The sequence below is a fragment of the Chenopodium album genome, chromosome 10 (assembly GCF_948465745.1).
Source record: "Chenopodium album chromosome 10, dcCheAlbu1.1, whole genome shotgun sequence".
NCBI classification, from domain to species: Eukaryota; Viridiplantae; Streptophyta; class Magnoliopsida; order Caryophyllales; family Amaranthaceae; genus Chenopodium; species Chenopodium album.
In genome coordinates, this window is record NC_137843.1 from 62568999 (window position 1) to 62581463 (window position 12465).

Consider the following 12465-nt stretch of genomic DNA (forward strand, 5'->3'; position numbering starts at 1 on the left):
ATTGAAGATTTCCCTTCTAGTTGTAGTATAATACTCAAATTGATTTGATTCAGGCACAAATATTTTGTGTGTATAATTCTAATGCTATACGATAGAATAATTAATTATCTCAATTGATTTCATCATAATGTATAGTTTACGTGTTATACAACATATTTTGTTAAAGAATCGATCTTTCACAATAATATCTTGTTGTTTTAGAAGTACTGTACTCTTTTCTTATCTCCAGAAGGCATGTTGTTGATTATTACAACACAATATCCGTGTCAGAAAGTACTATTGATCCGATTGAGTAGTAATTCATGTTTGCAAAGTACATCAATCAAGGACGCAATATGTGCTAGTGGAGCAAATTTGATGTTTGGACAAAGCTAGCCATATCGACCTAGATTGCGAGAGCACCAATGCAAGCTCAAAAATGGCACATCATCAAAGCATAAAGGCGCACTATTCGTAAATGATTTCATCTTGCTAGGGAAGAGTCACAAAACAATCCCATATGATCATGTAATATAGCAAAAAAGGAGATCTTATATATTATTCTCCAACAAAAAGGTCGATTTAAAGTTAAACACAATTAAAATTAACCTTAATTTGTCTTTCGGAAATGAAATTACATTGTGTAGCGTATAGATGAGAACAAACTAAAGTTCGATTTAATGCTAAATACGTGATTGTGATTAGGCAAATGTAAGGGTAGGTTTATTAGAAGATTAAACTAGCACCAAGTTGACATACAAGCGCACATGATGCATGTACGAGTATCGGGTTAGTAAGCATTTGCGGCAACGTTAGATAATATTTCTTATCAAGCTATCATACAGATTCTTGATCTTTATTGGTGCATAAAATATCTTCAGAATTTTCTTTATTTAAAAGATAGTTGATGCAAAGGAAGAGAACCAACAAAAAGTTAGTTTATAGGTTTTGGCTTTTGACTAAGGTGAATCAACATTGCAATTAGCAGGCTACATACGTTAGTTTATTGCGCTACCTTGCCAATATTATACCTAGCTATTTCAGCACCAATGCACCAAGCATGTTCGAGTGCTACATGTTAATTCCTATAAGGTACTCCGTAATTTGCAAACATTCTCACAGAAGGCTTGATCAGGCCACCTCCTGAATTGTATATATAAGAATTGAACCTTGATTTCACAGTTAAAACATTAAAAAAGTAACCATTGAATTAAGCTTATAAGCCGTACTGCGTGTCTTTAATTGCAAAGAGAATAAAAAATGACACATTCTAAATCAATAGAACAAGAGCATTGGATGGATCATGAATTTTATACAATAATTATTATAGATGTAAATATATAATAACATGGGACATCACTTGTGCCCAACAACTAGTTAGTACGTAGTTATCATACAGTTAGGACTTTCCATACTGAATATTGTTTATAATAATCGTGGAGAAAATGAGATAAGCTTAAATAATCAAACGAGATGAATAAATTAATTTAATTACTCCCATGCATCCTAATTAAGTGGCTAATTATGAGCAAAACATTTAACAAGTATCTTTCAGAACAAAATTCAAAAACAAGAATCACAGCAACATGCAAATTTGTGCTCTCTATCCACAAATTGACGACACGTTAGAGAAGACCAATATGCCTTTTGCATTCAAGGAAGTTTGAAGATATGATTCGTCCTTGGGTAAGCAAGATCATACTTTTATTTTTCTCTAATGATTCCTTAAATAAAGATGTGATGTACTTATATTTGTAGACAGAAACATATCATGACATGATTTTTATATTACAATAAGATAGAAAGTAATTTTTTCTTATTTCTCTTTCAATAAAGTTGCGTTACACTAAATTTTGTGTAAACATCATCCACGGATGCTGGAGCACTAAGCTAGGAAGTTTAATTTTCTTCAAAATTTTGACTCGATGAAATTAACCATTGCCTTAACGTAGCACGTATGTAACACGTTAGTATTATATATTGTGTTTGTGTACATCTGTGTGTCATTAATGGAGGATGATCCATAACTCGTAAACTTAATTGGTACATGTTGACAAATACTCTGTATATGATCAAATTGCCGTTTATAAGCAAATCTGATTTGAAAGCGAGTTGAAAAGTAAATCGATCACTTGCATTGAATCTTCACTTCGAAGCCCTGCATTAGTGTCACAAGACGGCTTACTCGTAGATGAATTGATGTGTGTTCTTAAGTTGTCGTCGTCCCTTCGATTCTAGGCAAATATACGTCTCCCGTTCGTTAGAGAGTTGTCACACCATGTAATTGTAATGTACTATAATTATGGATTTAAGGTTGTGAACAAATATGATCATCTAATATGCTCATGATTTTGTCAAGACTGATATAGCTAATCATCAGATAAGCTACTTTGGCATTGTCAATTTAACATCAAAGAAATGACTAATGTGGTATTATTCCTTCCTTCCGCCCTAGAAATTAACAGTGATCACTTATATGATTAGAGTCTAGATATATTGGAATGTTTTAGGAAAAAAGTTATTGCTATTCTAAATTAGTTATGTCTCTATCATCATGCAAAACTTGTCTTAGATTATATTCAATTCAACTTATTACATGCTTTAAAGACGATCAAATAACTATATCATATCAAATAAAATCTTTAAGATTTTATATACATTTATTTGTCGTTAGTTATATATCTTTAATTTCGTAACTAAAAGAATTATGAAAAATTCATGTTTGAAAATTACATGCAAATCTCACGACGACATCTCATTTGATGATATTTTTTTCGAACAATTAGTGTAAATTTGTTAAAGTTTGGTCAAATTTGAAAATTAGATCAAATTATATCAAAGAAAAAAAAAATTCAAATAAGACCATTAAGTGAACAGAACATAATCTTAGTGGTAAGAATTTGACCTTGTGATTTGAAAGTTATGGGATAATCAATTTCTTCTAGACACTCTTCAAGGTAAGAATTATCTTATTCTTCTCTCACATTTTCAATGAGTCGAGTCAAACTTGTAAAATTAAATTGGATTGACACTGAACTTGTGCTTGTACATAAATTGCTTTTGGTAAAATCATTTTATTTGCTTCTATTTGAACAAAATGAAAATGGCTTTTGGTAAAATCAAAACTTCAAAAGCATGGTGGATTGGTGGGGTGAAGTTTTGAAAAAGTGACAAACATGGTTTGCATTATTGACCTATGTTATAAAATAATACTTCGTAATATTCTTTTCATTTGGAAGATTTAAGCTTATTTATATGAGCAAAAATATACTTTACTTAATACAATTATGTATTGTGTAATCTTAAGGTGTAGATGCACTCATGCACCAGTGTATAAATGGAAGTTAATTGTATAAAAAAATAGAAAGATGATTTGTAACGAATAACGCCAAAATCAACCAGAAGTTACCCAAAGAAACAGAAACATGACACTATTTTTTTTTATGATGATTAAGATGGATTTACGGTAATCATTATGTACAACTGTTCGAAGTATATTATAAATTTATAATGCCAAAATCAACCAGTAACATATCAGATCAATATGTACTAACTATTAAGTTTTTTTTTTTTACTAGAGAGTATATTGAAACAAATCTCATAAAGTCTCTTAATTATTTTTCTTAAACTACTCGTAGTGCAAACGTTAATATATTGCATAAAAATATTACATATTGGGCAGTATTTTCCAGTAGGAAAATGTGTACAAATACTTAAAAAATAATGCCATTTAAAACTTAGTTTGAAAAGGACTTTTCGTTATCCAATAAGCTTGAAACATACAGTAGTATATAGAAAGCTTTAAAGATAGATATATACTTTGAGGAAGCTATTAGTATCAACTGTCAAAAGAAAAGTGACTTTAAGCTAGATTACGTCTCCCATTAGCATGCAAAATCCTTTTGATCGAGAGTTGATCTCACCGGTATTATGAATTCCAATAATCTTTAAAAGCTTTAATCATAGATACGTATCTAAGGTCTTATATATCTATCGTCTATCCCAACATGTTTATTGTACACGAGTCCTATAAACATACACAAGTACATGCAGTTTACCGACATAACTACATTAGTTTACTTATGAAAAGTCTCGTTTTAATAGGATCTTTCTAACTTCAAACTAGATATGTTTAGTGTACCTATACTAGCTATGTGTATAAAAGATATTAATTTCTACGTTCAATACAAATTTGACACGCACGATGTCTATTTTTATCATGTAGAGGGGCTAGAAAAATTAAGCTTGACCATGGATTCTGTGAAAGGGCACACAGTTGAAGCTTTAATTTGAGATGAGAGATGTTGCGTATAATTAAGGTAGAGGAGTATATCAAAGTATATTAGTGATCCAATTCAATGATATATACTTGGTATATATGCTACCTGAACTTTGTAAAATTTACCTTTAGGCTTAGTGCTTTTCCCATGTTAATCTATTGAATTCTAATTGGTCTAAATTTGTAGGCTTAGGGTAGAAGCATATCTAGGGTTGCAACTTGTAAAATACAAAGATATGCTTTAGATGATTATGACATCAGTGCTTGCATTATCAAGATTAAAGTGAAATACGAGTATATATGAATATAGAAGACCATGTTATTATGTTAATTTGTTGGTCTTACATACTTATTTTGGCTTATGTCAAAATTCATAACATTTAAATAGATTAGATGCTAATAAATTGGACATGATGTTGATCGATAGATTGATGTTTATACATAGCTTCATGATGACGATGAAAACAATATAATGATTATTACTCCTCGTCTTTCACTAATAATTTTTTAGTTGATTTCGATCATCTTAAAATAATCTAAAAACTCGTTAGCTTAATTTCTCAACTTAACTTGGGTTGAATTTGAGCTTGACTCAACTTTAATTCAAGATTGGTTCGACAATAAATGTTGCTTGTTTTTTAATAGTACATGTGTTGAGCTAAGACATGATCGGCATACCATGCTAATATTATACAAAAAGTTACCATATTTGAAACTTAGTTCTTAATAGGCTCAACTTGAAGCGCTAAAACCTTTTTTTTAAGGAAAGCATTAAAGCATTTTATAGTGAATGGATATTTGCGTTGCACCAAAAAAAAATAGTGAATGGATATTATATTATTATTACTTAAAAGTAGTCAAAGTAATATCCACAAGAGTAAAAAGAGGTGAAAGACCTTTGAATTTCAACCAAAAGAACGTCAAAAACAACTCTAACAGAATCCATCCTATATTTAAGAAAACTCCCCACCAAAAACTAATTACCATGTCATCAAAACGTTAATTAAAGTGATTGTTAGTTAAACATTTCTCCTTTTTCCCCCTAAAATTGATTAAATTACATAAATATAAACAATTTATAAGAAAAGAATTTAAGGTTGAGCTGAATTGTAGGATTTTTCACAGCATGTTCTTAGGAGGTGACGGCTCACGTACGGACATGCGTATTTCCATCCAAATATCTATATTTGCCTTCTTCTTCCCCTTCAATCCTCTATGGTTCTTATTACTTGTTTTTTCTCTCTTCTTTTTCTCTCTAATGAAGCTTTGTGTTTTCCTCTATTTCACTCTTCACCCTCTTTACATTACACATATAACATAGTGAATCTTTTTACTAGAACATACATATTCTTTTTTAACCAAATGTGCCCTAGTACACTTTTCTCACTCGAGAAGAAATGATCGTTTTTTCGATACCAAGAGAGATTGTTCATCGTCATGTCTTTGCAAGATGTCATCGACCCGCCTCCTCCTCCTCCACCACCACCTCATTCTTCCTCTTCTCCTCCTCCTCTTCCTTCATCACGACCAACAGATGATCACATTTCTGGCCCCTTAATTGTAATTCTTCTAATTAACATTTTTTTTATATTTATTTACCTATATTTTGATATTTCTTTTACAAAAAAAAAAAAATTGTGTTGCATGTAAAATGACAATGCATTGAATTTTTATTAACAAATGCTTGATTATTTTGTTCGTCTTAAAGGTATGGATTAAGAATTAATCTTATATTGGAAAGTATGTATTTTTGAAATTATATTTAGAATTAATGCATTTTATAGGTGATAAAATAGTTTAATCTACTAACTTTTTTTAAGAGCATGAATGTGGTATGTAATAGGTGGTGTTTGCGTGCTCGAAACCTATTAGTCGTAATAAAAAAAATAAAAAAAATAAAAAAAGCATGGTAAAATCATAGCATACATAAAAACAAATTATTATTGCTATGAGTAAGAGCAATTTGAGCGTATTGATGCCATTAATAGTCATATATTCACTTTGCAATAGATTGTTATGGGATCCTTTTAGTTTGTGTAGCTCACTTGGATGTTCCTAATTGATATAAATGAACAAAATAAATGACAAAGAGTATTATTTTTGGCATAAAATAGACTTTCTAATTAAGTACCTTTTTAATTCTATTTTCACACCCAAGTCTAGTCATTTTCTTATATGGCTACATCTAAACCAAATTCCAATATTCCTTGAAATTTCTTTTTCTTGTAAAAATGGTAGTACAATTGTGCTTCTTAATCTTATCTTGGTAAGCATCAAGTTCTTGCATTTGCTTGCCACATTGCATGGAACATAAGATAGAGTGAATAAGTAGTCTAGTTGCTATTAATTCCCATAAATAGATCATTTTGATGGACTTAACTTTCTTTTTTTGCTCGTTATTATAAGGGAAATTAAATCTTCTTTCTTTGTTTGGGTGAGTTCACACATCAATGATGTGGAATGGTATAGAAATTGACAAAGATGTTGCTTATCATTGCAATTTAGGGGTATAAAAACACTACATGTTATGCCTATTAGTAACTCTACATGACATGTTTTTAGAACATAAGACCTAGGTTTGCCTTTTAGTGTTATATATCCTGCATGAATGGCATTGAGAGGCTAGCTCTCTATATAGGTTGTTGGTGAAGCTTCAATCGCAAACTAAAATAGCATTCAACATGAGAAACTCAAAGGACCTGAAGGTGATTTAAAGTTTTATAACGTGTAAGAAGCTTTTTGTTTACACCTTATTAACATCAGTTCTTTTTTAATTGGATGTAGGATGATATTTCGATCCCCAACATCAGCGCTCAAATCTTCGACTTTTGTGACACCGACCTATTCACTGATACCTTACAAAATTCCGAGGTCACTTCTAGTCCCAATTGTTATTGTTATGAGGACCAAAACTCTTCCTATGCTAGCGCGATAGTTGATGAAGATAGCAAGAACAAGTTTAGTACCGAAAACTTAGAGATACATAGTAGCTTACAAAATGATCAAAATGCTACCAACGCTAGTACCTCCGGCAGCACCACCACAACCGCCAATACCTTAGTTCAAGACCGCCACAACAACCACCACAATAGCGGCCTCTCTATAATCTTCGACCCCCAAGTAGAGATCGACAATGACATATCGGCCTCAATCGATTTCTCCCCCTCCCCACCCTTCTCCACAACCCCTACATACAACCTCAACCCAACCAACAACACCCAACAAGACCAATACCATCATCTATCCTTAAATGATGTTGCAATAAGCAATAGCCTTAACCAATACCCTAACACAATTGACCCTATAGCACTCCCCCTCATGGCGGTGGTCCCACCGCCTTTAGGCCCGGTTTTCGAGGATGATTGCCTATCATCAATCCCACCTTTCCTAAGGCTAAACCCATCAGCAGGTGCTACTACTACCACTTTTCTTGACCCTTCAATGAGCTCTTTCCTGCATGGGAATCTTAATCCTGGATTAGGCGCTAATAATTCCGGTATTTTCGCCGGAAGCTTGTTAATGGCATCGGATTTACTACCCAAAGAACTGGATTTTCAAGCAGATAATAGTGGAATTTTCTGCCCTGATCAATTGCCTCGTTATAATTCAGGGGATATGCAGGTAATTTTTTTATAGTTTTTACATTAAATTAAAAGATAATATGATTAAATAAGTCACGAAAGCCTTAATCCTGAAGGATGGGGTCGACTACATGAACCAAGAATTACCCGTCTTTTATATATGTTCATTAAAATCAACAAAAAAAAAAAAAGGGGTTAATTAATATGTTTTCTTGGATTTTGGACTGTTTTTTTTTGTAGGCATTTAGCAACGAAAACTCGCAACTGGGAAGTGCAACAACAAGCTCAGCTCCAATGACAACAGAAATAGGAAATTTGGAAGAATCAACCTACAAAGTTGGCAAACTTTCTGTTGAACAGAGGAAAGAAAAGATTCATAGATACATGAAGAAAAGAAATGAAAGGAATTTCAGCAAGAAAATTAAGGTTCATTTTTTTTGCTTTATTATTCAGCAAATTTCCTCCTTAGGAAAAAGATTATGAACATGTAAACTTTGTTACAGTATGCTTGCCGCAAGACATTGGCGGATAGCCGGCCTCGAGTCAGAGGAAGGTTTGCAAAGAATGATGATTTTGGAGAGAATAATAGGCATATCAACAACAATGAAGATGATGATTATGATGATGTAAGTTCTTTATCTTTGAAAAGTTCGGATTAAGTCAGTCCAGATTGAGTCATGTGTCCAACAAGGTTGTTGGTTCGGGTTATAATCAGGTCAAATCATGTGCCGTGTATAAATAAATAACTAAATAAGTTATATTATTGTATCGTAATTTGTATGAATTATTTCATGTACAACTTTGGTTTTAGATAGGTAATTCAGATCGAGTTATTATTAGGTATGTTAGGAGTCTCGTCTAATGTATGAAGTAAAATTACAGGTGATGGTGAAAGAAGAAGATGAAGTGGTAGATTCCTCGGATATATTTGCTCATATAAGTGGTGTGAATTCATTTAAATGCAATTACCAACAAATTCAATCTTGGATTTGAATGAAAGCACAACACTTTAAAGAAGGCTTCTTAATGAAATTAGTCACACAAATTATATTTTTGGTGGAAGGCCAGGCATTTGGTAAATGATCAGGGTTTGTACACCTTCAAATTCTGGAATAAATAAATTTTAAGGAATAGATTTTCTTGAAGTAATATTATAATACTAAATGTAATGATAATATACTGTAGTTCTCTTGCAATTTAGAATGAGCAAAAATAACAATGTAATTTTGTAGGAATTATTGTTGTGTTATCTCATTTATGTGGATATTATAATGCTTGTACTTTCCCATATTATGGGATTTGGTGTAGAATTTTCTAAAGTTTTGGTAAATAAAGCAGTGAAAGTTGTAGACTATTCAAGTGCACCAATTAACTTTTACATCTATTCTCGTTTGTTCTTGAAAATGAGTTTTTTTTTTTTTTTAATCTAATTGAATAAATAGCATTATTTCGATAAACTTTCATATACTTTAATCAAGATATCACCTTTCTTTTTCTACTGAGAAAGATGTACACCCTTTGTACCTAATCAATTGTCATATACTCATACTTCGTACTTGATTGTTATCAGGGCAAATTGATTCAAAAATTGTCGCATTTACATGTTCACAGATTGTCGCAGTTACATTAGAGTAAGGGATAGCTCAAGTGATTAGAGTTTCCTTCTGGGATCGATTTTCACCCCGTCTTTGTAGCTCTCAAACACCAAAAAATGAATTGCATCCTCACTTGTAGTAAGTCTTGTACTCACACCTAAAGTCCAAAACTAGCCCAGTAATTTTCTTTAAAAACATGTACACTTTCAATTTTGGTTCGTTTCTTATTAGGCCCAATATCAAGGCCCACTATTTAACATGGGCTGCTGTCCTCGCTTGTTAATCTTAACTTGGGTCGCTTTCTATACGTCTTATTCTGTATATGTGTGTATTGCACGGTTGTACCTATTACATACTCCGTGGTATTTTTGATTGTCTACTCTTAGCGTGCGTTCTGTTCATCTTCTTACAAAATCTATTAGGGTTAATTAGGAATAATTGAATACGGACTGATCAGATCCAATCAACTGTACATTTAACACGAAAATCATGGATAATTAAGCTTAATCAAATGAGTTCAAGTGAAAGAAAGTAATAGAGTTGTGGTTTTCACCAACACAACTTACTCTTTTTTTTTAAAAAAAAAAAAAAAAAATCTAAACCAAATTTATCTAAACTTAATTTTGATTGAAAATTGAAGTTGTGCTATCCTTTTTTCTTCCCACTTTTAATGATTTAACATATTTAAACAAAATCCTCTAAAACTAAATAATAATTGCGAAATTATAAGTGAGAATAAGATAAACAGATATTCTGTATCTTAAATTCAAAGTCATTTAACATATCGATGAGTTTTTAAATTTTTGAAAGCTACACTTGAATAGAATGCCTACAGCTTACCTAATAACCTTGTAGTCTTGTACAAAGTGGTACGAGTAGTATACATCCCAAAACAAATATACAAATAGAAAACTACCTACTTGGCTACTTGTATAAAGTTTTAACAAAAACGCCAAACAAGATACTATTCAAGACCAAAATACTTCAGTTTAACATCTTATCAATATCAACTTTCAAATTTTAAATTTAAATAGAGGTTCCACAAAACATTCAAGAAAAAAATATATAAAGAATAGTGTGAATGATTGAGCTAAATTGCTTAAATTTAGCAAATTGTCAATTATTGGCTATAATATACTTGTATTCAAATTTAGGGTCTTGGAATAAACGAGATAAAATAAAACAGTTTGAAACTCAATTATTTTTCCAAAAGTTAGGTAGTTTAACAGCTCTAAAAGACAAAATTTCCTAATCAAATGTTTAATTTTTAAATAATAACTTAGATCAAGGTTCAATTTACCTAGCCTACGTCAAAATAAAATTTTAATCAACCGATTATAATTGGTGTGTATCAATTTATCCGTAAATTTAGGGTATTTAGAGAATTTTTGAAGACAAGCAAAAAATATTTTATTTGCTCTTGCTTTGAGTAATGGGAAAGTGAATAATAACCTGAACTAACTTAAAGATGTGTATATGGTATTTTGCTGTTTTTGATGATACATTTTCAATTTTGTTTATTTACTCTTTGTGCTATTTTGGTGTTGTAAATCGACCACTTCTTTAGTTTATCTAATATTCTAATGCGAAAAAAAAGTGTACGGTTTGTATCCTTCTTATTTGTTGGGAAATTATATACTTCAATTCGTATTCAATCATACAGATTTAAAAGCTACGGAGTAACTACTAACTATAAGATGGTACGAAAAAAATTATTAATTATTAATTAAGCAATAAAACAATGTAGTACCATGTATGAGTAATTTACTAATTTCATAAACTACAAAAATAATGTATACGTAGTGGTGTCATTTAATTAGATATATTTTAATTAATTATAATTAGTTGTTAGGTTGTATGTATCAAACCCATTTTATATTTGAATTAGTTTGCTGGGGATGGCAAAAGTGCACCTTAACTCTAAGTGGAGTATAAGATTAGCTAGGCTTATTAATTAGAAACAAGGTTAGCATTACAAAAACTCTTGTAAACTTTGTAATTCGACAGGGATGAAACAAATGTATCGTGACTATCGTCTGTTCTACTTGTGAGTCAAATTAAAAATGACATGCTTAGACAGAATTATTGTTAGATTGAGATTCTAATTTTTACATCCGTTTTGATGAATTCCTAACCCTATGCTAATAAAGCTATAATGATATTATTAAGAGTCAAATATTTTGACAAGAGTTAGTTTTTTTTTTTTTTTTTTTTTAAAAAAAAAAAAAACAGCTATTTTGACAAGAGTCAAGAGTATGACATTACAAGGTCAAAAGTGTGCCAAAGTTATCTCAAGCTCACAGTAATTGTGTGAGGTAGATTGCATTGAAATCTCCTTAAAGTCAAGCCAAAACTTAGGTAGTTGCATGTTTGACAAAGGTTTTATCTTAGTTCTTACACACAACTTATCCATTGAACACTTTCCAACTTCTCCATATCACATTATTTCACACTGAAATGGTAATAGGGAAATCAGCTTACAAAACTTAGTAATTGACATTGCATAAACCGTTATTTCTTTAAATTCTTTGATTGTTATAACAACTCCGACCATTTAAATGTGATGAAGTATAGCAATCATACATGATCGGGGAAAAAAATACACAAGTAATTTGATATGGATTTATCATATTATTAAAAATAAAATGTTTTGGTCAACAAGGAAAATTGTATCAATGAAAAACCCATTGAATTTGCATGTAACTTAAAAACATATCATCGAGAACATATCTTAAAGTCAATTAGATTATTTAAAATCACGTGATAATTAAAGTGTAACGTTAAACAATCGTTTTGGTCCTTGCTTCAACTCACCTCACAAGGTCTAACAAAGTAACAAGTGAGTAGGAATCTAGGATGAAGAAACATTGATCTTGAAAAACAATTGTGATTTGGAAGGTTGGAACAAAGAAAGCACTCAAATAAGGAAAGCAACCAAGATGTAATAAATGTCCGAGGATAACTAAAAATCTAATTAAAACTCAAACATAAGGTACAATATTTTATTGACCAATTTATTAAATTTATCAAC

The 12465-nt window shown here is 31.1% G+C and overlaps 1 protein-coding gene across 1 annotated transcript; it reads left to right on the forward strand.

Moving 5' to 3' along the window:
• Window positions 1-6711: 6711 nt before the first annotated feature.
• Window positions 6712-9369, forward strand: LOC145565684 (uncharacterized). The gene is made up of 7 exons (XM_081625606.1): window positions 6712-6765; window positions 7043-7154; window positions 7203-7215; window positions 7249-7879; window positions 8080-8265; window positions 8343-8465; window positions 8722-9369. Exons 1-7 carry the CDS (start codon window positions 6712-6714, stop codon window positions 8830-8832), a joined length of 1230 nt encoding a protein of 409 aa, XP_081481732.1. The 3' UTR covers window positions 8833-9369.
• The last annotated feature ends 3096 nt before the right edge of the window (window positions 9370-12465 follow it).